The sequence below is a fragment of the Vanacampus margaritifer genome, chromosome 11, assembly GCF_051991255.1.
Source record: "Vanacampus margaritifer isolate UIUO_Vmar chromosome 11, RoL_Vmar_1.0, whole genome shotgun sequence".
NCBI classification, from domain to species: Eukaryota; Metazoa; Chordata; class Actinopteri; order Syngnathiformes; family Syngnathidae; genus Vanacampus; species Vanacampus margaritifer.
The window spans coordinates 14,747,840-14,770,013 of record NC_135442.1 but is presented as its reverse complement, the minus strand read 5'-3'; the positions used below and the strand labels follow the sequence as shown (position 1 = coordinate 14,770,013).

The 22,174-nt window shown below is 40.8% G+C and overlaps 4 protein-coding genes across 11 annotated transcripts; all 4 read right to left on the bottom strand.

Annotated features, from left to right (window-relative positions):
• Window positions 1-274: 274 nt before the first annotated feature.
• On the bottom strand, window positions 275-2,851 carry LOC144061027 (mid1-interacting protein 1A-like). 7 transcript variants are annotated; one of them, XM_077581043.1, is made up of 2 exons: window positions 2,703-2,851; window positions 275-1,173 (listed from the first exon to the last, which is right to left on the bottom strand). In XM_077581043.1, exon 2 carries the CDS (start codon window positions 1,156-1,158, stop codon window positions 718-720), a length of 441 nt encoding a protein of 146 aa, XP_077437169.1. In that variant the 5' UTR covers window positions 1,159-1,173; window positions 2,703-2,851; the 3' UTR covers window positions 275-717. The 7 variants fall into 7 exon arrangements, with proteins under 7 accessions (XP_077437169.1, XP_077437164.1, XP_077437167.1 ...); XM_077581038.1 differs by having other exon boundaries at window positions 275-1,301; window positions 2,703-2,850; XM_077581041.1 differs by having other exon boundaries at window positions 2,619-2,813.
• Window positions 2,852-3,973: 1,122 nt separating this feature from the next.
• Window positions 3,974-11,837, bottom strand: katnal1 (katanin p60 subunit A-like 1). Of its 2 annotated transcripts, XM_077580140.1 has the most exons (11): window positions 11,729-11,837; window positions 10,697-10,870; window positions 10,474-10,634; window positions 8,414-8,579; window positions 8,232-8,341; window positions 8,061-8,166; window positions 5,530-5,688; window positions 5,319-5,445; window positions 5,100-5,234; window positions 4,729-4,855; window positions 3,974-4,646 (listed from the first exon to the last, which is right to left on the bottom strand). In XM_077580140.1, exons 1-11 carry the CDS (start codon window positions 11,741-11,743, stop codon window positions 4,448-4,450), a joined length of 1,479 nt encoding a protein of 492 aa, XP_077436266.1. In that variant the 5' UTR covers window positions 11,744-11,837; the 3' UTR covers window positions 3,974-4,447. The 2 variants fall into 2 exon arrangements, with proteins under 2 accessions (XP_077436266.1, XP_077436265.1); XM_077580139.1 differs by having other exon boundaries at window positions 8,232-8,579.
• Window positions 11,838-12,618: 781 nt separating this feature from the next.
• Window positions 12,619-16,952, bottom strand: LOC144060983 (ras-related protein Rab-33B). Its single transcript, XM_077580977.1, has 2 exons — window positions 16,659-16,952; window positions 12,619-14,554 (listed from the first exon to the last, which is right to left on the bottom strand). Exons 1-2 carry the CDS (start codon window positions 16,920-16,922, stop codon window positions 14,108-14,110), a joined length of 711 nt encoding a protein of 236 aa, XP_077437103.1. The 5' UTR covers window positions 16,923-16,952; the 3' UTR covers window positions 12,619-14,107.
• Window positions 16,953-18,528: 1,576 nt separating this feature from the next.
• kbtbd7 (kelch repeat and BTB (POZ) domain containing 7) lies at window positions 18,529-22,104 on the bottom strand. Its single transcript, XM_077580773.1, has one exon. It carries the CDS (start codon window positions 21,826-21,828, stop codon window positions 19,954-19,956), a length of 1,875 nt encoding a protein of 624 aa, XP_077436899.1. The 5' UTR covers window positions 21,829-22,104; the 3' UTR covers window positions 18,529-19,953.
• Between the last annotated feature and the right edge of the window lie 70 nt (window positions 22,105-22,174).

Here is a 22,174-nt window from a genome sequence, read left to right as displayed (position 1 = left end):
AGCGCATGTTCGTCAACGGTAGAATGCACAGAAAATGTTTTTTTTGATAGGGACCACCCACAATTTCGGTTTATGCTACCCTGGCTGGATGTCTGGTACTAGGGTCAGTATGAGTTACGTTGAAAAAAAGGGTGCAACATTTCAAGACAAAGTAGTATTTTAAGAGAATCACAATTCAGAATTTTGAGTTATTTTCAAAGACAAAGCAGTAATTTTACAAGAATTAAATTCCAAGTCTATAAGTTTAATGAGAAAAAAAATCTTAAAGTCTCAGTATATTTTGATAAGTTGTAATTTTATTAAAATTCAATTTTACAGAAATTGGGCAGTTGCAAATATAGTCATAATAGTAGGAACAAAAAAATAATACCTGCATCAAGTTGAGCATGTTGTTACAATTTAGCATAAGTAAACAGTGCTTGAAATTCACCAAAAAGAGTTGATTGTCATCATTTTCTTTCATAAAGTGATGTGTGGCAAGATCATTCAATTAGAAAAGTAATTCATTTGAAATTCAATAAATAAATAAAAAGTGCTTCACCTTGGGTGTCACAAAAAAAATACAGGTGATAAAAGTCTCAAAGGGTTTAAGTGCATTATACAAAATTGTGACATTGATAGTGGACGAAAACCACGTACAAGTCGAATTCCTCAGTAGTTAACATGAGCAGGTGGAATTTCATTTTTTTTTTTGGTGGAAAATGTGAAGGTGGCTTCTTAGATACCGACCCTTTGCTTGTAGCAGCTGGTAAGAGAATTGGCCTGCACGGTGAGCTTGGACAGCACCCCCTGGAGGCCGGTGAGGTGGTACTGCAACTGCTTCTCTAAGTTGCTGTCGTTTTCATCCTCCTCATCCTCTTCAGATGATGACATAGATGACGACGACGTGGAGGACGAGGAGTTGGTTCGGGTGAGCGGCTTGCCCTCGGCAGTCTTGACGCCCCACTCGATGTCGCCGCGCAGGGACTTGAGCAGGTGGTAGTAGGCGTACAAGTCACCCTCGTCCACGTCTGACTTGATGTGGCCCATCTCCGTGTGCTCGTCCAGCGGGATGTCCCTCAGCAGGCTGGGCACCAAGACGGTCTGGTCCATGGTGTTCACCGCCCCGATGAAGCCGTTCATGCAGGTCATGAGGGAGTTTTTCTTCTTGGGTGGCATCCTTATGATTTGATTCTAGGCCAGAAATGGATTGTCAAGTTTTGGCTTTCACATGGAGTCCAGGTAAGATCAAAGTGCTTTAAATGTATCAAATTGTTCTCAGGGTGCACATCCAATCCAAGTTGGAGCCGACCCCAAGCGACCTAAAAAGGCCCAGAAAGGAATGAATGGTAATCACAAGAAAAACTTACAGCATTTGATCTTATGAGAGTAATTGTGACTTGTGAGAAAGTTGAAATAGTACAAGAATATAAAAGGGTCCTTGAGTTGATGACAGTACCGATAGATTTTTAAGGTTATAAGTGGCATGCAGGGACCGCCCCTACAGTCACTTTAAAAAAAATAAAGAAAAAGGGACACACGATGAAAGCCGAATTGCTATAAGAACACATCATAAATTAAGTTATATTAAATAGATTTAAAAAAACTGAATTTGAGAAAAAGTAGTTATTGCTAGAACTAAATAATATTTCAACCACCATACCAGTCTAAACATGACATTCTGAGTTATAATACGAGTAATTATAATACGGAATACGAGTTATTTATGCAGCAAAATCCAGTCGTTTTTATCCGTCTCAGGGCTCATTTTGCCACTTGCTGTCGACTTAAAATGACATCACAGTTGCTCAGGGTTCAGGCAACGACCAATTACAGCTCACCTGTTTTCTGAAGCTGAGCTGTGATTGGTTGTTACCTGAGACCTGAGTAACTGTGATGTCATTTCCACTGAGCAGCAAGGGGCAAAATGATTGATGAATATTGATTAAAACTGCTGGATTTTGCTGCTCAACTCATATTCCACTAACGCAATATTAACCAGAATACCGTATTTAGACTAGTGGGGCTGCAGAGAACATATTATTGTTAAGACATTTGTGGAGAGTTGACTTCCCCTTTAAGTGTCGAGAGTTAAGTCTTAATCTTAATAGAAAAAAAGTCATACAAAAATACTAATGTTGGAATATTACAATAATTGTTTTAATTTATGAACATAACATGAAAGTCACTGGAAAAATAATGTCAAATATTATTACAATATAAAGCGAAACAGTTACAAGAACATGTTTGCAATTTTTGAGAAACAATGCCAGAAACAACGGTGCTATAGCAACATACTGTTGAAACTTCAATTCTCAAAATCAATTCATCCCAACATTCTGCTTACTTGCTTACCGAAAATATTTACCAACTGAAAAGGTTGCAAATGCATTCTAAAAGCAAGGTCGAGTTAACGTCTTGGTAGCAACTTTGGCTGTATGTCTCATACGCGTACACCTGATTCAACTCAGCCAATTATGACATCTTAGTTTTGCTCAATACCACAATCTGAAAATACTGTATACTGGTTAATCCGTCAATACTCACGATAGTTTAACGGTTTGGGGTACTCTAGAACCCGAGTTTTGTACGTGTGGTACATTTGTACCACTAACCTCGTAGTAAATGTATTGACAAACCTGGTCGCCAAGATGACGGAGAAAACCGCACCCTGGCCGGTCCAGGGTCGGTTGAGTCCAGTAGGAAAAATACAAGACACTCACCGTTTTAACGTTGGTATGTCGTGTAACTGACGTTTGGTCCGCCAAAGCCGTATAGTTTTCATACACAATAGGCACGTTTTTATCAAAGCCAGTAGCTCAAATTGTTCTGAGCATGCGCACCTGTCAGCACGATATGTCCGGAGACGATTCCTACTTCCACTAAAGTAACCGCAGTTTAGAAAGCATAAATGGATATAAAATAAAAAATAAAATAATAAACTGTGTGACAGAACACAAAACATACTATTTGAAAACGATAATAACAAAAACAAAACAAACAAAAAAAATAATAATACATATATATATATATATATATATTTGAAATTATTTTTAAATCAGGCTGTATGGATAAAAAACAGCTTGCTTAATTGATTTTTTTTTCTGTTTAATTGTATTTCATGCTTTAAACGTAAGTTTTATTTGTATTTAATTCAGTGATTCTACTGGAGGGAGCCCACAAATGGAAGAAACTCAAAGGCCGTAACATACAGTAGAAGTGGAATCAAACTTAAGTCCATTTATATAACACTATAATCAGGGCTGTGCAAAATTCATAATTCAATGGATGAATTGTAATTTTAATTGACCCCCCCAGAGGAAATGGAATTGAATTCAATGCAATTCAGAGGAACTCATTCTCACCACGTATCAGTAAATGTTTGGGTATAGCCATTTCAAAGCTATAGATAAAGCAAGGTATTCTGGGAAATTAAGTGGTGTTCTACCATCATATTAAACAATTTCAAAGTTTTTACAATTTTAATGTTTATTAGAGTTGTCTTTCAGTGTTAATATAAACAAATGACTACACTTTACTATTTACTGTAATTATGAGTAGGCTTCTAATACTCATAAAAAACAATTTATAGGCCTACACGTTACTATATTTACTATAAATATTGTGTATAAAGCCAATAATATTTGTATGAAATTAATGTTGTAAATAGGCTTGCATGCAGTAAAGCTTCATTGTTAAATACACTATAATTTTGCATCATGAATTTTCTTTGAATTTCAATTCTATTTCCTGCAATTCTGCTTCCTGTTTGCTACCTCAATTTCAATTCAAGAATTGAATTGAAATTTAGGGATAATTCTCCATTCAGTTCTGAAATTCTACTATTAACTATTCAATTTTGATAAAATGTTACAGTAAAATTAATTTGGCTAGCATGTACTGTATGCTTAGACAAACACGCAACATTTTGCACATTTTGAAATAAATCTTCAGGCTATACAAGAATTTAATAGAAAACACACAAACAATTCCATAGTGAATAATCAAGGTCATCGATTCATTTAATGGATTTCAGCACACTTCAACAACGTATTAAAAGTTCCTACAGCATCAGAGAAGACAGATTTAAACCACAGTTTGCAGGTGTAAATAGGCAAAATGCCACATGCTGGTCCCTGCATCGAAGTTCCCCTGACATGCAGGATGTGTCCTGCTATTGTTACAGCTACAACCTCGAAAGGAGAAATATTGCTGGGTCGATTTTGCACCCCCATTCGCTGTCAGAAACTGCGTGATAGGCTGTCTGCATTCTGCCATTTTCTTTTTTAAAGGCATGAATTGATTGTTATTGTTAATTGTCCTCAAAGTCAAATGCCCATCCCTAGTTGACAACAAAAGCAGTTGAGTCTGCTTCAATACATTCTTGTTCCTCACCCACAACGGTTTGAAATACTGTTACATATTCATCAGTCAACCATTGTCCAGTTACCACTTCACAAAAACTCCTTCACCCCGAACCAAACTCGGACATCCAGGCTTCATATCTTTCCAGATCTGCAGCAGACACAGACTTGGAGATCTTCTTGAGTGTGAGCGTGAAGTCCTCCATCATCACGGGCATCTGCAGCTCTTCTTTGGACAAGGCTCGGATCTCCTCGGGGCTCAGACCTTGGATTCGCCGCCGCATGGCCATCATGGAAGCATCCCTGAGGGAAACGAATGAAAAGATGGTGGATTTTGTCCAGGATTTTTTGTCTTTGTTCTCTGACCAACATCCTGTTGACAAACCTGCAGACATTGGTGATGTCGGCTCCGGAGTAGCCCTCCGTCTTCTCAGCAATACGGTCCAGGTCCACGTCAGCGGTTAAATCCACCTCCCGCAAATTAATCTTTAGAAGCTCCGTGCGACCCACAGCTGCCGTTTACAAACAAAAAAAAGCAACATTAAGATAACACATACAAGGAAATTAGGTGACCAAGTTGACCCTGTCATTTTACACCTTTGGAGGATGAGTTCCATAATGGAAGCCTCTATCGCACTGCGTATACAATGTGGTATGTTTCTGTGTACCTTCATGATCAACGAAACACGGAATAGGGGGGACAAAGTCGACCCTGTGTCCTTTATGGCATTTCAACATAGGCGATTGTGAAGTCACCTGTTGGCAGAGGGATGTAGATCCGCTTCTCCAGGCGTCGGCGCAACGCCTCGTCAATGTCCCATGGGAAGTTGGTTGCGGCGAGGACCATGACCATCTTGGAAGGGTCGTCATTGTCCTGGGCGCCACCCACACCTGGAGGGGTGGGTGGGGTAAAAAGCATTGAGATGAGAAGATAATATAGGATGAAATGTAAAAAAAAAGAGATATTTTCTTTACCATCCATTTGAATTAGAAGCTCAGATTTGACTCTGCGACTGGCTTCGTGTTCATTGGACGTTCCTCTTCTGCTGCAGATGGAGTCGATCTCATCTATGAAGATGGTCGTCGGCGCGTAGAAGCGAGCCTGCATGAAGCACACAAATCATTGCTTTGAATTGTAATTCCAGCCAATCACGAGTTGTCACAAGAAACATAAAAGTAATGCTACCATTTCAAAGAGCAGGCGGACGAGTTTCTCCGACTCGCCTCTGTATTTGGAGGTAAGGGTGGACGAGGACATGTTGAAGAAAGTCATCCCGCATTCTGTCGCCACAGCTTTGGCTAACATGGTTTTGCCTGTACCCGGTGGGCCCACCATTAGCACGCCCTGTGATAAAGGAAGTTCTGTCGGTTAATAAAAACATGATGCCATTGTCGACATCCATACATTGAGGAAGAATCTCAAATGTCCCTTTTCATTTTGAAGGCAGTTCAATTAATTTTTGCCACGCTGCCACAGGAAGAAGAAAACATTTTGCGCCTCTGCCCTCAAACTCACCACTGTGACTATAAATACTGTAGTATCATTCATCTCTAAAATGGGTTTAAGACTTTTGAAGCCGCGAGGCCGCCATATTGCTCCTCCCAAGAAACGTTTCTCGGCATACGATCCTATACATTAACAGTATCGAAATTGGAGAATATTTAAGACAGTACTGAGTAGAAACAGCATGACTTATGATGTTTTAAATTTGTTAAACATAAACAAGAAGACTTCAGGCATTTTACAACTTGCCTTAAATACATGTATAAATGATATGCTTAATGATGTTTACAGGAGCAAACTTGTATATTTTTATTAAAGAATTATAACTGTAATTCAACAAAAGATGCCTCTGCCAAATCTAATATTGGGGTCTAAGGAACTGAGCGATAAAAGAAAAAGGGGGTCTTCAAAGCAGCACATACTGTCCTCTTATTTTTATTTTTTTACTTTTACTTGTTAAAAAATAGTGACCAGCCCGCCACTAACTCCCACCACGAGCTGTATATGTCTAATCGCTATGTATACCGTAGCCACTGCCACCTACTGTAGTGGATGTGCAATTACACTTGATTCTTATTCTATACAGTGTTCCCTCCTTTTCCGCTGGGGTTAGTTTCCAAAAAATACCCGCAATAAATGAAATCCGCAAAGTAGCTAGCTTTATGTTTTACATTTATTATAAATGTTTTAAGGCTCTCAATGTTCAAACCTTCATAAATTTTATGAAATAGGTACATTACTGTAAAAAAAACCCAAAAACAAAACAAAACATGCAAAATTGCACCCAAAAAAATCAGCGATACAGCGAGACCACCAAAAGTAAACGGTGTTATAGCGAGGGAACACTGTACTCAACAAAAATATAAATGCAACACTTTTGTTTTTGCTCCCATTTTTTATGAGATGAACTCAAATATCTAAAACTTCTTCCATATACACAATATCACCATTTCTCTCGAATATTGTTCACAAACTAGTTTAAGTCCAGACGGAAGCAAAGCCGGCTTCGTTCCTCAAACAAATCTCGTACACACAGAAGCATTTCAAGACTTGCGTGTGGCCAAAAGAAGATGCTGAGGACTTTTAACGGTTGTAACGCATATGCCAAGTCTGGAGTGGCGCTGTAGCGCAGCCACAGAGAGTTAACGGAAAGCGTAGAAGAAGAATCAGCGAAGAAGACAAACACTTTTTTTTCTAACTTTATTGCAATCTACAGAACAAACATGGCTTTGCATGTATCAAAATAACATGAAAAAGACGAACACAGGAGAAGTGACAATGGCGGGTGATTCAAGTACAACACCGCTTGTTGAACGTGGGAATAAAGAAGCAAAATATTTTGCTGCAAAAGCTTAAGCAAGCTAAGGAGGCTGCGCAAAACGACTATGACACGGCTATCCGACATTGTTGTTGACAGACTGACGGTTCGCGCGAGAATTGAAGCATACGTCATCAATCTGCGACAATTCGTCGTCATCGAGCTGCGACCACTACGTCATCGCTGGAGAAGTATCCTGCATAAGGTGTCCAGACGGACGCGTTTTGAAATCTTTCCACTCTGGAGCCCGGTTTCAAAAGTTTCAAGCTCCGAAACCGCGCCATCGTGTGGACGAACGACCTAAACGGTAAGAAACTTGTGAGGATACATTGAAACTGGCTTTCGTGTGGACGGGGCCTCAATCTGTGATTGTGAGCACTTCTGCTTTGCCGAGATAATCCATCCCACCCCACAGGTGTGCCATATCAAGATGCTGATTAAACACCATGATTAATGCACAGGTGTGCCTTAGACTGCCCACAATAAAAGGCCACTCTGAAAGGTGCAGTTTTGTTTTATGGGGGGGGGACTCAGAAAAGCAGTCACTACGAGAGTGGCCTTTTATTGTGGGCAGTCTAAGGCCCAGCTGTGGTGTCTAATCAGCATCTTTATATGTGCGAGGTTGGATGGATTATCTCGGCAAAGGAGAAGTGCTCACTATCACAGATTTAGACTGGTTTGTGGAAAATATTTGAGAGAAATTGTGATATTGTATATTTGGAAGAAGATTTTGATCTTTGAGTTCATCTCGTAAAAAATAGGAGCAAAAACAAAAGTGTTGCCTTTATATTTTTAAATGTAGAACAAAACAAACAAACAAACAAACATATTCCATGGAGTCACACCCGCTCCTCCTGTAATCTCATCATGTGTGTGCTTGTGTGTGCGTGTGTACCTTCCAGGGCCGTCGAATGCCCTTGAAGAAGTCAGGCATCCACATGGGCAGCACCACAGCTTCTCTTAGCAGCTTCTTAGCATCCTCCAGATCAGCAATGTCGTTCCTTTCCAAATAATTCAGCGGTCAGAAATGCGAAACACTGCAGTGTATATGTGTGCCTTTTCATACCAGTGTACATTGAGGTTGCGCGACACAATGTCGCGCTCGAGTGATTCCACCAGCTCGCAATCATGTCCCGCACCATCAAACTTTTTCTGCTCTTTTTCACCTTTCTTTCCCTTATGATTGACAGATAACAGTTTGTGATCTAGCAAATCACAGATTTTCCTGACAATTATTTTGAAACTAACCTCATCGTTCGATTTGATGTTGCGGGCGTCTCTGGCTGCCGGCCGTTCTGCTTTCGGTTTGGCCTGCCCGCGACCTTCTTGTCCTTCCCCTCGATGATGCAGACCAGGCGAGTCTTTCTTCTGCTGCTTCACTCCAGTGCTGGGACGCTTCATTGCGACAGGATTCCTACATAGTGGAAGTACATTACATGCCAGCACAGTCTCATACTTATCAAGTTAATTTATTATTATTAATAGTATTGCTGTACAGTATATGTATAATCTTAAAAAAAAAAAATCTTGGGCCACCTTTTTTTTTTTTTTTTAAAATACCTAAACACCTAAGGAAAAATACCCACTAAAGTGGTACAAAATGACAGATTTTGAAGTGCCGTCACTTGAGATGTCAATAAAGTTCGGCTAATATTAAAGGACTGTTTCTCGACTCTTTTATGTATTTAAATCAGGCCCATTGTTTTCCGTCCAATCTGCCTGCCATTCGTCAAGTTTTCCCAACCTGTCTTTGTTGTGTCCCATTAATCTTGCCATACTTAGTTAATTGCTTCCTTTGAATCTGTGTCAGCTCCTTTTGTTTATCTTGTGAGTTGTGTTGTGCAAATTGCCATTGTCAAATGCCAAGAAGCGTTTTCATTTTTTCCCCCCCATCAGTCCTCCATCTTTGTCTGCTGGTATATCTTTCTGTGTAAACTAGATCCCCAAATCTCTTGAAGATTATACAAATTGTAAAATACATTTTCAAGAGTAATATGTCTTAAAGGTTGCATAAAAGCATAGTTTCTCACTGTCAACATATCATGCAAGACTTTCTTCTTTTTTTTGATAGATTTATTTTTAACATCTTTTTACACTTGCACTTGCAGCTTGATATAAACTTTAATTGATTTACAGATTTACAGATTACACCTGCATGACAGTGATTTGTCAAAATGTTACTTAAAACTTTGGACTGTTTGACAGGTTTGACTTGGGAACAATTTTTATACTTCTTAAGACAATTAAATTTGCTAGATTGCATTACGGCCTTAGCTTGCATGATTTCATATGGGGATTTCTTTTTCTTCCTAATGCTGCACTGATTTCCACAAACCCTTGTAGAGGAATGGACAAGTTTTGGTGAGGATCTGGATAAATCTGCCAATACATAGAATCCACTCCCCAGAATTTCAACAGTCGGCGTCCTCCACAAACAAGGAAGTGGCATACTAACCAAAAAAAAAAAAGACTCTAGACAATTTTTTTTTTCTCACCAGTGAGGCCTTGGTAGAGGTCAGTGCTCTACTGCGTAATAGACTAGTTGGCATTTGTTATTATTGTTTTGAAGTTTTGGGCATTCAATTTAGTAGACTTTTATTGTGTATATAGTCTCAGAAAGGCCTGGCGGGAAAATACTGGGGCAAACCCTATATTATAGAGAGTGCCATACTTATTAAATTTTGTGAATAATGATAAAACATCTATGTTCTAATAATGCTAATTGCTGCAAAATGGAAATAGAAACAAAAGTACTTTTTTTCCCTGATTAAAGAAGAGACTCTAATATTTATTTTGGTAGGTTCCATGTTTTTATAGCAATAGAACAAAAAATTCTGTGGGCCTTGCAAAATCAGTCAAAACGCAGAAAAACAGCCAGGAGCGAAGGGGGTTGCTTCAGTGAAAATGGCTGCCAGTGAATGAGTTAATAAACAGCTGAGAAATGCATTGGTGACTGTGGTAATAGCAAAATGTCCTAAAAACCAATGTCTTAAAAAAAAAAAAAAAACATAATATAAAACGCACTCTAGCGAGAAAAGACTGTATATTTACACTGCATTTGCATTGGCAGTCATTTGTGTCAGATTTGTATCCATACTCAGAAGAGGCCTGATTCCACTTGATGATATCTGAGGTTTTTTTTGTTTGTTTTTTGCACGGCCATGATACATATCAAAATTGTGCCATTTGAACCATGCAGTGTAAATCCACCCACAGAGCAGAAACCATATGAAACCATCTAGCATTACTAAAACAACTACCGTAATAGTATGGTGACGCAAGACTTTTGCACACAACTGTATGGTCACCTGTGTTCCGCAGGCGTGGGCGGCGGCCACGCTGCCGGGTCCTCGGCACTCCCCCCCGACTGAGGAACTGGTACGGTCACTGGCTTCTCGGTCTTGAAGGCTTCCAGCACAGCCAAGATACTCTTAATTTGCTCCCACTCTTCGGTCAGCTCCTGTTTCACCTGACCAAATGGAAAACTCCGATTAACTGATTTGAGATGGTGTCATGAAACAAAGCACCCACCTGCTGCCACCGGACTTTAAGTGCTGGGTCCTTGAGGGTCTGGCAGTGCTTGTTGATCTGCTGCAGCACGCCCTGGTAGTACACGCTGGATGAGTCGTAGTTGCCCAGCAAAGCATACTCGCGACCCTTTTTGGCGTTGTCGTCGATCTCAGACAAATTCATGGTGCATGACAGCTATGAGACAAAGACAAGAAGAAGCTGGATTCTGGTTTCTCTTCTCCAACACACCTGAAGCTCATCAGCAAGCTCTGCAAAAGCATGATAACGATCCTGTTCATTGGGACAGGTGTGTTGGAGCAGGGAAACATCCAAAACCTGCAAGACTTTGGCCCTCTGAGTTAAGATGTTAAAAATTGGTATGTGTGTACCGTGCTGAAATTACGCACCACGGTGTCAACTATGGGGAGTGAGCACTGAGCAGTGATGACAATTCTAAAGGCCCATTACTGACAGGAGCACTAGAAAATGTTATTTTCCATGTGCAACATTAAGTCACAAATGAATATAAATCAATAGCTGCGCTCAAACATGTTCCTATCTCGTTTTAAAGAAGAGCTAATACACATGTATTTTGAAATATTTTTCTACTTGCCTATTTCATAATGTGGTGGGACGGCTGCTCTAATAAGATCTAATACAAGAGCTGTATTAAAGATATCTGCCCTTACAGATATACCAATGCTCACTTATATAGTTTATTATGGTTTGTAGTGGTGTATAGTTGCATATATTTTTCAAGCCTGATAACGTAACCCAACATTTTGAACACCATATGCATGCACCTGTCCGCCACATCCATCCACTCGCCTTAAATCCACTTCATCAGTCCACAATCATTGTAATCTGGCTAGCTGTTGCTAATAGCATCGCTTCCAAGCCACGAAGACAACAACAAACCGGGTGGCGTTAAATAATTCAAAAAAAGCCAAGCGTCGTCGTTAGTAAAAACGAACCGCTACAACAACAACGGAAACTGCGAGGCGCCTGCTGGTATTGTTGACAACAAAATCAACATGAAAATAATCGTCATACCTGCGTTAAAAGCATATGATTGCGGTGTCCTCTTGAATCGGAGGTCCACTATGAAGTGTTACCATGGCCGCGGAGACGCCTGGTGAAGAATACAGATGGCGCGATTACAGTGCTGCATTCACTTACTGCAGAAACGTACGTAAATATAATGAACCTTGTTCTCCTCGCAGATTGCACCCCAAAACTCTCAAAAAATGTTTTTTATATTATACATACTAACGTTTATCGTACTAAAGGTATCTTTGTCAATAGTAAATTGGAACAACTTCATTTAGCACACTGCAATATGCAAATTAGATTGTATTTATTATATTCCTGTTCTCCTTTAATTTGCTAACTAACATGAGGTGGTTATTTGCAGTATTCCTGCCATCTTTTTGGCTAAACTACTTGTTAAAGCTACACACAGTAAACCGACCAGTGGTTAAAACTGTTTTGACGTCTTACTCCACACACGCTCCGAGGTCATTTGAACGCAGCATTAATAATGTTAGCGTTGGGTAGGCAACACCAGATGCCCAAGACTGTCAATACTTGACTGAAAAACATTAACAGTAAATGTACTGTAGTGTGGAGGTAAAATAGAGCATAAGCGTGTGCTATTGTTCTACAAAATTATTATTTGATTTAGTACATGAGAAAATACTTTAAAAAAACAACTTATAGGTTTACTGGTTAGAACTATGATTTAAAAAAAAAAATAGGCAATTCAATACATGCAAATTACATTTGGCCTGGTTGTTAATCCACTTTTCTTTTTTTAATGTGGGAATTCATTTTACATATTACACATACAGAATGGTGAAAATGAATGAAAAATTATAGTGCAACTAATTTAAACTATTAACTACTAGCAATATGTTGAATTAAATACAATAGCCAGCCCAAGCTCAACTATCTGCATCAAACCATTTTTATTTTGCTGGTTCACACACAAGACAAAAATCACTTCAAAGCATACATCAGCCACTTCTGTGGCATGTTCCGAAATTCAAGGTGGTCCAGAGAGGAATGACTGTCTGCATTTCAAGGCTTGTGTACCAAAATGAGAGTGAGGAAAAACAAATCACATTATCAGTACCGTTTATTGTATTTGCGTATAAGAAGCTGAGAAATAGCTGCTTATGATAATATACATTTTGAAGAAAAACACTAAGTAGAGTTCAATAAAAACAAAAAAACAATGTCCCTTTAAAACATTTTTTTCAAGGATTATACCTGGATGCATAGTTATGTTAAAGGAATTTTCCATTTACAGCAGCAAAAAGTTGATATTTTGTCCAGAATGAATTTGGTAACTTCATCATTTTCATATTTATATATTTCATGTACAATTAATACATTTAAATACTATTTTTTCCACTTGTTGTCTGTCTGACTGAAGATAACATAACATGTGCTGAGGAAGTAGGTAATGACCAATCACAACAGGTGAGCCATGACTGGTCGTCACCTACATCCTCGGCACAGGTGATGTCATCTCCAGTCGACAGCAAGTGGAAAAAATCAATATATAATAATAAATACATCATAAAATAAAAGTTATTATTTGTGCAAAAAAATTTACTTTTTAATGCTGAAAATGGCTCAATGAGTCAAGTATCCCTTTAATAGTGTCGCTACAAGGCTAATTGCTTATCATCTTACGCCATAATACAGCGGAATCTCCAGTTGAACACCTTAAAGCTTGACGAATCTTTTGGGGGAAAGGGAGAATATATTATACTGTTAATGAACCTATTTTGTTAGGTTCTGCTTCCAGTTGGATCTTCTGCACTGGGTGTTTTGCATTTGAGTTGGACTGAGTGAAGATTTAAACCGCTACGTTAGCGCCTAGTTCGCTGTTGATGAGCTAGCATGTGGAGGGTACGTGCTATTTGGGCGTCGGGTGTAGTTGTTGCGGTTTGTTCGCTGTTGCTTTTCAGCAAGTTAGGGTTATTTTAGACTCCAAAATTGTCCATAGGCGTGAATGTGTAATTAGTTGCGTGTGATTGACTGGCGACCAGTCCAGGGTGTATCCCCGCCTCTCGTCCAAAGCCAGCTGGGATAGGCTCAACCCTGAAACTTCTGCTTACACAAGCGATGCTGTTAAAATATTATTAAAAACATTGTACGGTCAATTGAAGCTTTGATAATGGGGGATCGAATTATTAAAATTAGAATGCTCAACTTCGGAGGCTCCACTGTAAAAAATAAAGTGCACCCAATTGTATTTTGTAAGCTAAAAAAATATTTGCTACACCACATATATATTTTTGCATGCATTTCATAAAAATGTAGTGCAAACTGGTCCCTCTGCGCTGTCTGTGAAGTGCATAACAGCAGGTAGATGAAGGTATACTATAAAGTCATAGGAAGATTGTGGTTGGAGGCCACCGATCAACACTGACATGTCACCGCTTCCTGCTCTGTGGCTTTCCAAAGATGCCTAACGTCGCTCTCCGAGGGCGGCTTCAGTCTCAGAGGTTTGTGGCTCTTGAGCCTGTAGGCCAGCGTCAAGAAAATGGCGTCCACGTTCTCCTTCTCGGCGGGGTCCTTGGCTGAGGTCTCGAACAGGGGAATATTGTGCCCGTCGGCGAGACGCTGCGCCGCTGACGTCGGCACCTCGCGGCGGTCCCGCAGGTCGCACTTGTTGCCCACCACCACGCGGGGCACCAGCGGCCCCACGCCGTGACGGCCGCACTCCTCGATCCAGTCGGGGACGCTCTGGAAGGTGGTCAGGCTGGTGACGTCGTACACGAAGATGACGGCGTGGACACTGCGGTAATAGTGCTCCACCATGCTCTTCCTGAAACGCTCCTGGCCTGCCGTGTCCCAGATCTGCAACTGGCCCCAAAGTAACAAATATTAACTCATTTGCTCCCCAAAACGTACACATGTTTTAAGTGTCCCAAAGACGTATTTATATGTTTTTTAAGTATTTTTTTTTTTTTAAATACTAGAGCAGGGGTGGCCAAGTTCGGTCCTCGAGAACCATAATCCAGCCTGTTTTCCATGTTTCCCTCCTGCAGCGCAGCTGAATCTAATGATCAGCTAATCAGCAAGCTTTGCAGAAGCCTAATAACGATCCTGATCATGAACCAGGTGTGTTAGGAGAGAGAAACATGGAAAACAGGCTGGATTGTGGCTCTCAAGGACCGAACTTGCCCACCCCTGCGCTAGAGCATACAGAAAGCTTTGATTAAGCTTCTCAACGGCAAAGAACGGTTGAAGAAATTGTAATTACACAAACGGCCAGCAGGTGGCAACCGAGCAAAAGAGATTCACCTGGGCCATGTTGAAAAAGCTAATTTACTCACGTTTCTAAATAGATTTGTGAATAATGATGAAACTTAGCTATATTCTAATGCTAATTGTTGCAAAATGGAAACAGATAGAAATATACTTTTTTTCCCTAGATGACTCTTTCTTTTGGGAGGTTCCATGTTGTTATAGCAATAGAACACAATATTCTGCGGGCCTTGCAAAATCAGTGAAAATCCAGTAACAGACGGGAGCGAAGGGGGTTACTTCAGTGAAAATGGCTGGGAGTGAATGAGTTAAAAACACTCAATGGCTGAATTAAGGAAGGCCCGAGAATTTTTTTTTTTTTAAGATGTTAATTCTGATATTAGGCAGAACAAATTACAATAACTTGAGTTTTCTAGTACAAAAACCTGCAAAAAAGCATGAACTGATTTCAACCCACCGGTCGCAATTGTGATGGACAATAATTAAATGTACAGGACTTTAAAAATTTTACTGAGTAATCTTTAAAAAATATTTTGACCACATACCTTAGTGGTACGTTAACTTATGAGCACAACTGTATAGTAAGGAAAGGCCGAATGCCCATAAAATCCAAAATACTGTGACAATTGTTAATATTTTCAGAGATGGATATGAGTAGAGATGTGCATTTGAATTTTGGTGACAATTCATCACATTTTTGTGACATTAAGCGGCATTTAGCTTTTGTACATAAACGGTTACACTCACAAGTTTACATCCCTAGGGATATGCAAATTTATGAGCACAATTGTATATACGATTACTGTGGAGGGACTTAATTTATATCATGACATGAATTTTAGGCCATATCACCCACATTTTTGCTTTTTGCCCCTAATATCTAGAGTTTCATTCACTTAAATCGATCAACCCATTTTACCTCACTGTGTTTTTTGTTCTCTTTTTTCGCATGTCAGGTTAACAACAATCCTCAATCATCGACCAGCTTGGGGGTACAACCCTAGAATTGTGTGTTATGGCTACTGCAGCAAACCACACCAAATAAAATGCATCCAGGCTCAATCTATGCGAGAGCCCACATTGAAATTTCATTGCAGCATCATGTTTTCATTGACTTGGAAATCTACTCGAATAACTTGCTTACAATGTCACTGAACCTGATATTTATTTTAAGTGTCTCACTCCAAAAAAAAAAAAAAAAGCTGTTTATTTAGTCACTAACGCAACATGAATGAGAGGGCCATCACCACATCTTGGCTCACGGGTCACCTCTCAGCAAAGCTTCAGTTGAACCCTGTTTCAAGTAATCATGCAATCATGTAACCACTTGTTTTTGTTTAAATGTTATTGTAGCCCGTACTCTACTATTTGCATTTTGGCGCATGAGAAATGGTTCCATTGTGCCTCTAAACCCATAGAGAAAAACATGTTTTCATTTTTATTTGCAGTAATTTTAGTGTAATAAACATTTTCTTTCTAAATGTATTTTATCATCTAACAAAAACAGGGACGATACCTCCTATCGGTGAGGAGTGCTTTGACGTCATTTTAAACTGCAACACATCAACGTTTTTGTTTTTGAAAATTGAGCAAGAACCTACTTTTTTCCTTAATACGTTACACTACTACCAGTCTTGTGTTGTTCCTGTTTATATCAGGGTTACGTTTTCGTAGAACCTGCAGTGTGTCGAGGTCTTACCTTAATGATTTCTCCATCAAGCTCCAGCGTCCTCTCCCTAAAGTCAACGCCGATGGTCGCCTCGGGGTTTTTCAGGAAAGACCCGCCGCAGAATCTGTACGTCAAACACGTCTTCCCCACATTAGTGTCTCCTATGACGATAATTTTAAACACGCGACACGGGGAGGGGTTGCCGTCATATTGCGACGACGACGACGATAACTCCAGGGAGTCGAAAAAAACCGAGTCAAATTCCTCACCGCCGGTTTTGTTTTCTATTGCCATCGTTCATCGTCTCTGTTCATGCTTCATGGTGTTAGGGAATCTCGCGAGAAAGGCGTGAGAATTAGCGAGAACGTACACCGGAAATGAAAAGTCGATTTGACCGAATACTGTAAATGTATATTGTTTTTATAATCCTATATGCAATAACACATTTTTAAGACGGTATCTACAAAATGTAGTTGCCCGATCTCTGTAAAAAGGAGCTATATTCTAAAAGGTTTTTAAAAAGAAGAAATTAAGAAGATCAGATGTAATTATCTATCTTTTTCGATCCCATTCAAGATAAAGGAAATCCAATTTTAAAAAAATTACAAAATTTACCCAATTAAGGAATATCTAAAACATAAATTCAAAATGGAAACTGGGATGTGTGTGTTCTGTGGAATAGAAAACGAAGACTTGCAACATCTTTTTTTTCTTCTTGTAATATATTTCAGAGGTTTTGGAATGATTTCAAGGTTAGTTGCAACACAAGGGTAGTCAGTTTGTTGTGCTGTCAATAAAAGAGATACAATTTGGATTGACTATTAACAATAGGAAAATTGACTTTGGTGTCAATGCTCTTCTTGTAATGGGTAAGCAGTTCATTCACAAATGTCGTTTTTTTTTTAAACGAATCCTAATATGGCTCACAGGAAGAATGAGATCTGTCTCATTGCAAAATCTTTTAAGGTTTATGGATCAGAAAAATGCCCATGTTTTTTTTTAATGACTTTGATTACATTTAAAATATTTGTGGGATCCTTTTCTTTTTTTTCAATTTGTAACAATGCCCCTTGTTCTTTCTTTGTTGTGTGTGTGTGTGTGTATATATATATCTTGAAGTTTTATGTAATTGACTTGATTGTAACATTATGCAGTGCTTCAATTGTTTGTATTGTATTTGAGGTGTTTTGAATTTAAAAAAAGTGTGTGTGTGTGTGGGGGGGGGAGAATACTATTTTAAAATAGATAAATATGTTTTTTAATTGTTTTACTTTGGTTTTTGTATTCATTTATAAATATTACAAAAAACAAAATCCCAATTCTATTTCTGTTTTTAAGACCGATTAAGTTGTAGCAAACAGAAACCCATAAATAATACATTAAAAACAGTAAAATAATGATTAGAAAGGCAATATTTTTATTCCAATTATATCGTTTGTATTTTTTAACTCAAAGCTGTATATTCATTTTGAATACCAATCCTGTTTTAATGGATCATGCAATTGATGTTTGAAAAAAATGAGAGCATAATTTATCACACATCCAAATATTTTTAAAATTGTAATATACTTTTTAATTCACTTGGTTTGTTGTATATTCTTCAAATTCAAAAATGAAAACTTCTAATTAACACATCATTACAAACACCTATCAGGATGCAGTGAAATTAAACACCACTCACCGAGAACTCCAACTATAATCATCTACAAATAAACGCAATTGAAACTATCATCATTCAAATGTACTGAATCTTGTTAAAATCTAGTGAGATTAAAATGTTAATGTATAGGGATCAAAATACAATTAATAAAGTGCCAAATAATTACAAAAATGCTAAGTGACTATAAAAACATTATAAATATTAGGATGTTTTTCTTCCACATAAAACAAAGCACTGTGATTCAATTTACACGGTTGGTTTATTGACAGGTACAATACAACTGCCATTGTAATCCAGTTTCTTTGTTTCGCACACATCAAAAATATATTAAAGTTGCATTTATTCACCATATAGAAAACACACACACACACTTGTAAGTAACTAATATGATATAATGGATATAATACTTGGAGTGGAACAGTTTTAAGTTGTACTGTAGTTTGTGTTAATGAACAGATTAGTGGGAACAATTGTTATAAATTAGTTAACAACATTGGAAAATAAGTGTGAGGGTAAAATAGCTGACAAAAATGAGGAGAGGACTTAAACAGACTTGTAAAAAAAAAAAAAAGCACTGATATAGACCCACACACCAATGTCATATTCATTTTGTTAGAAAGTACAACAAAAAAACACCCCTGAGTATGCATAATGCACTCACTGGGCCATGTCATTAGGTGCAATACCGGCACCCAAAATTTAGCACATTTTAAGAACAGTGATCAGTTTTGACTGGCACAATGGAGGTATTACTCTAACATTGTGTGTACGATATTTTGTAATAGTAATGTAACCAATATGAAACAACTTTGTATGATGCAGTGCAGGTTAAATAAGCACAACAATAAATATACAGTATTGTATCACTGTGTTGTTTTGGCCCCGTGAGTGCGGTGCGTAATTAGCTACAATTCAACACAGCATCTGTGCAATCTTCATACGCGTTAAATACAAAGATGGCAAATCGCTAATATGACGTCCAGAAAAAAAACGGCCACCTTCCACAAAGCTGAAGTGCAAGAAAATACGCTCCACGACGCGTATGGTGTCACCCGCCTCGCTCGTCTTTTTTACTTTGAACTCGGCACGCTTTGCTCCCTGAATAAACATTGTAAAGCTGTACTAGCTTTGCTGCGCCGTTTTTGCAATTTGAACAACTGGCAATTGCGCAGATAGAAGCAGCCTGACCTGAACACTGGTCTAGAGTTAATTATATTGATCATTTTGATCCCTGCATTTGAATGGCAGACAGTCCAGTGTGTACAACACCTCTCAGTACCTTAGACACAGGACAAGCCAGGAAAAAAAAAAGTGAGTCAAGACTGGCTTTTTTGGCAAATGACTTCGAGCCCTGCGATTAACTGTTGACCATTCCAGGGTGCCTCTTGACCAAAGCCAGCTGAGATATGCACCATTCATCTCACAGCCCAAATGAAGACAAGTACTATGGAAAATGGATCAGTGACTTTTTGGTTCATATTCAAGTCATTCAGTGTGTTGGAGTGCTTTGTCAAAATGAGATGTATTTTAGGAAGTTGCAGTTCTGGGAAGGAACCAAAAGTTTGGGGGAAAGCCTGCCCTAAAGAATAAACTCCATCTCCCCTGTGAAGTGGTACAGAAAATGGATCGACGTAATTTAGCTTGAGCAACCCTGTAAAAGTCCAACTACCAGTTCTCGTCCGAAAACGAGCTGGAGCTGGCAGAGTCGGAATCTGGGTCCGTCAAGCCGTCCAGGTCCCAGTCGGCGCTGGACCCGCTGTCGTCGTCCTCCTCGGTTGAGAAGCTGTGCGCTGAGCCCAGGCACGCCGGGTAGACGCGTGTGGAAACGCACACGGGGCCCAGCGTGGACACGTAGACCGCCATGACGCTCTTCCAGCTCTCTCGCATCGGCTCGTACTCGTGCATGAGGACGCGGTTCTTGTTGTGCTGCAGCAGCGTCTGCGTGAGCAGCAGCAGCTTGCCGCCGTGCTGGATCACCTGGTAGTTGAGGGCGCGGCTGTCGATGGGGATGTCGGCCAGGCGCCGCCACTCGCCCCGCGCCGGGCTGTAGGCCTTCACCACGGGGATGTCGCACACGCAGACGATCTGGTCCTGGTACACGCACGCCTTGTGTAGCTTGTCGCGCCGTAGCGAGCCGCAGTGGCGCCAGCGGTTGCGGCGCGGGTCGTAGCACAACATGCGTCGCTTGTTCACCACGTACAGGTGGTCGTTCAACGCCACCACCTGCATTTTGCTAAAAGAGTGCGGCAGAGGGGCCACAAAGGTCCACTGGTTCCTCTGGACGCTGTAGCACTCCACCTCTTTCAGCCGGGCGTCCGTTACGGGGTTCCTCCCCCCCAGGAGGTACACGTGACCATTGAGGTAGCCCATCCCTGAGTGAATCCTCCCGAGCGGCCTCTCCGCTAACTCCTGCCAGCTGTTCTGCACCGGATTGTACTGCCAGAAGTGTTTGGAGAGGTGAGACGCTAAATAAAGGTTGTTTTCTGGGCTAGAACACGCAATGAGGGACTCCATGGTGGACCGTTTGTAATCCTGGCTGCTGAGATCCATAAGAGGAGGCGTCACAAAGTAGAGGTCCTCGGAGTACGGGTCGCAGCACATGATGTTGTCGTTGGGAAGACCGAAGAACAAGATCATTTCTTTGGCGCTCACGCCTATCCTATGCTTGGGAACGTCCAGAGACGCGGCCACACCGCAGGGCCTGTTAAAGAACGACTCCAGGTACTTCTCGATGAAGGACCTCGCCGCCAGCCCTTCCAGGTAGCGCTTGTCCCTCTCTGTGAACAAGTTCCAACGTACGCACCTCAGCGCCCGCAGAGTGTCCTCCTTCTTGGGCGGCGCGTTGGCCTCGATCCAGCGCAGGGCGGCCGAGCACACCTCACGTTCGCAGGCCACGTCCAGCGTGTCAAGGGAGAGCAGCTCCTCTAACTGGTGCAGCTCCAGCTCGCACAGCTCCCCCGCGATGCACAGCTGGCCGAAGTTCCTGGCGATGAAGGCCCGAGCGCTCTCCTTTAGCTCGGGGTTGTCATAAGTGTCAGCAAACTTCAGAACCCCCACGCAGTTGGTGAGATCCAGCCTGCGAGTCATGAAGCCAGAGCAGGCCTTCCTGATGTACTCCAGTTGGAGCATGTTGGCGGCGGCATACAGTCTCTGCACGTTGCCCTCCGTGATGGTCACCTTACCCGTGTAGCAGTAGTCCACGATGACCGTCATGGACTCCGCGTCCACCCCACGGATGGCCACCCTCTCCTGGACACTCTCGGTCAAGCCACCGGTGAACATGCTCTTGAAATAAGGGCTGGCGGCGGCGAGGACGTTGCGGCTGCAGTGGAACAGCTGGACGAGGTCGTCCCCCGAGGGCCCACGGCTGACACCACCTCCGCCGGGCTCCAAGGCTTCTCCGTCAGGGTCCACCTCTATGGTAACGTCCGAGAGGAGGCGGCTGTCGTACAACGCCTTCAACTCCCCAATCAAACCTAAAGCGTGACTGATGTCCTCCAACACTTCGGGTCCATTGAAGCAACCTAGCACCGAAGCCATTTTTGGGTCTAGTTTTTATCTTACGTCGCGGAAGCTTTCTGATAAGACACCGCCTCGCGCTCCACCTCCACGGCTAGCTGACAAGGACGCATCCGCTCACAAGAAAACGTCAAATATATGCTTAAAAATGGGGGGAAATTACCAGCTACCTAACGCTTTAGGTGGACGTTAGGGTGCCTCAAAGTTTGTTTTAGCCTCCAAAAGAGCATAATGTCCACTAGAAGTCCACCGTAAACGTGTTGGTTTTCTTCGTTTAACTCCGTGTGTTAATGCTTTTGAGAGAAACAGATCGCGGAAGGCGGGGGGCAGTGATAAAAATACACTGTGGAGTGTCAAAATAAAACGC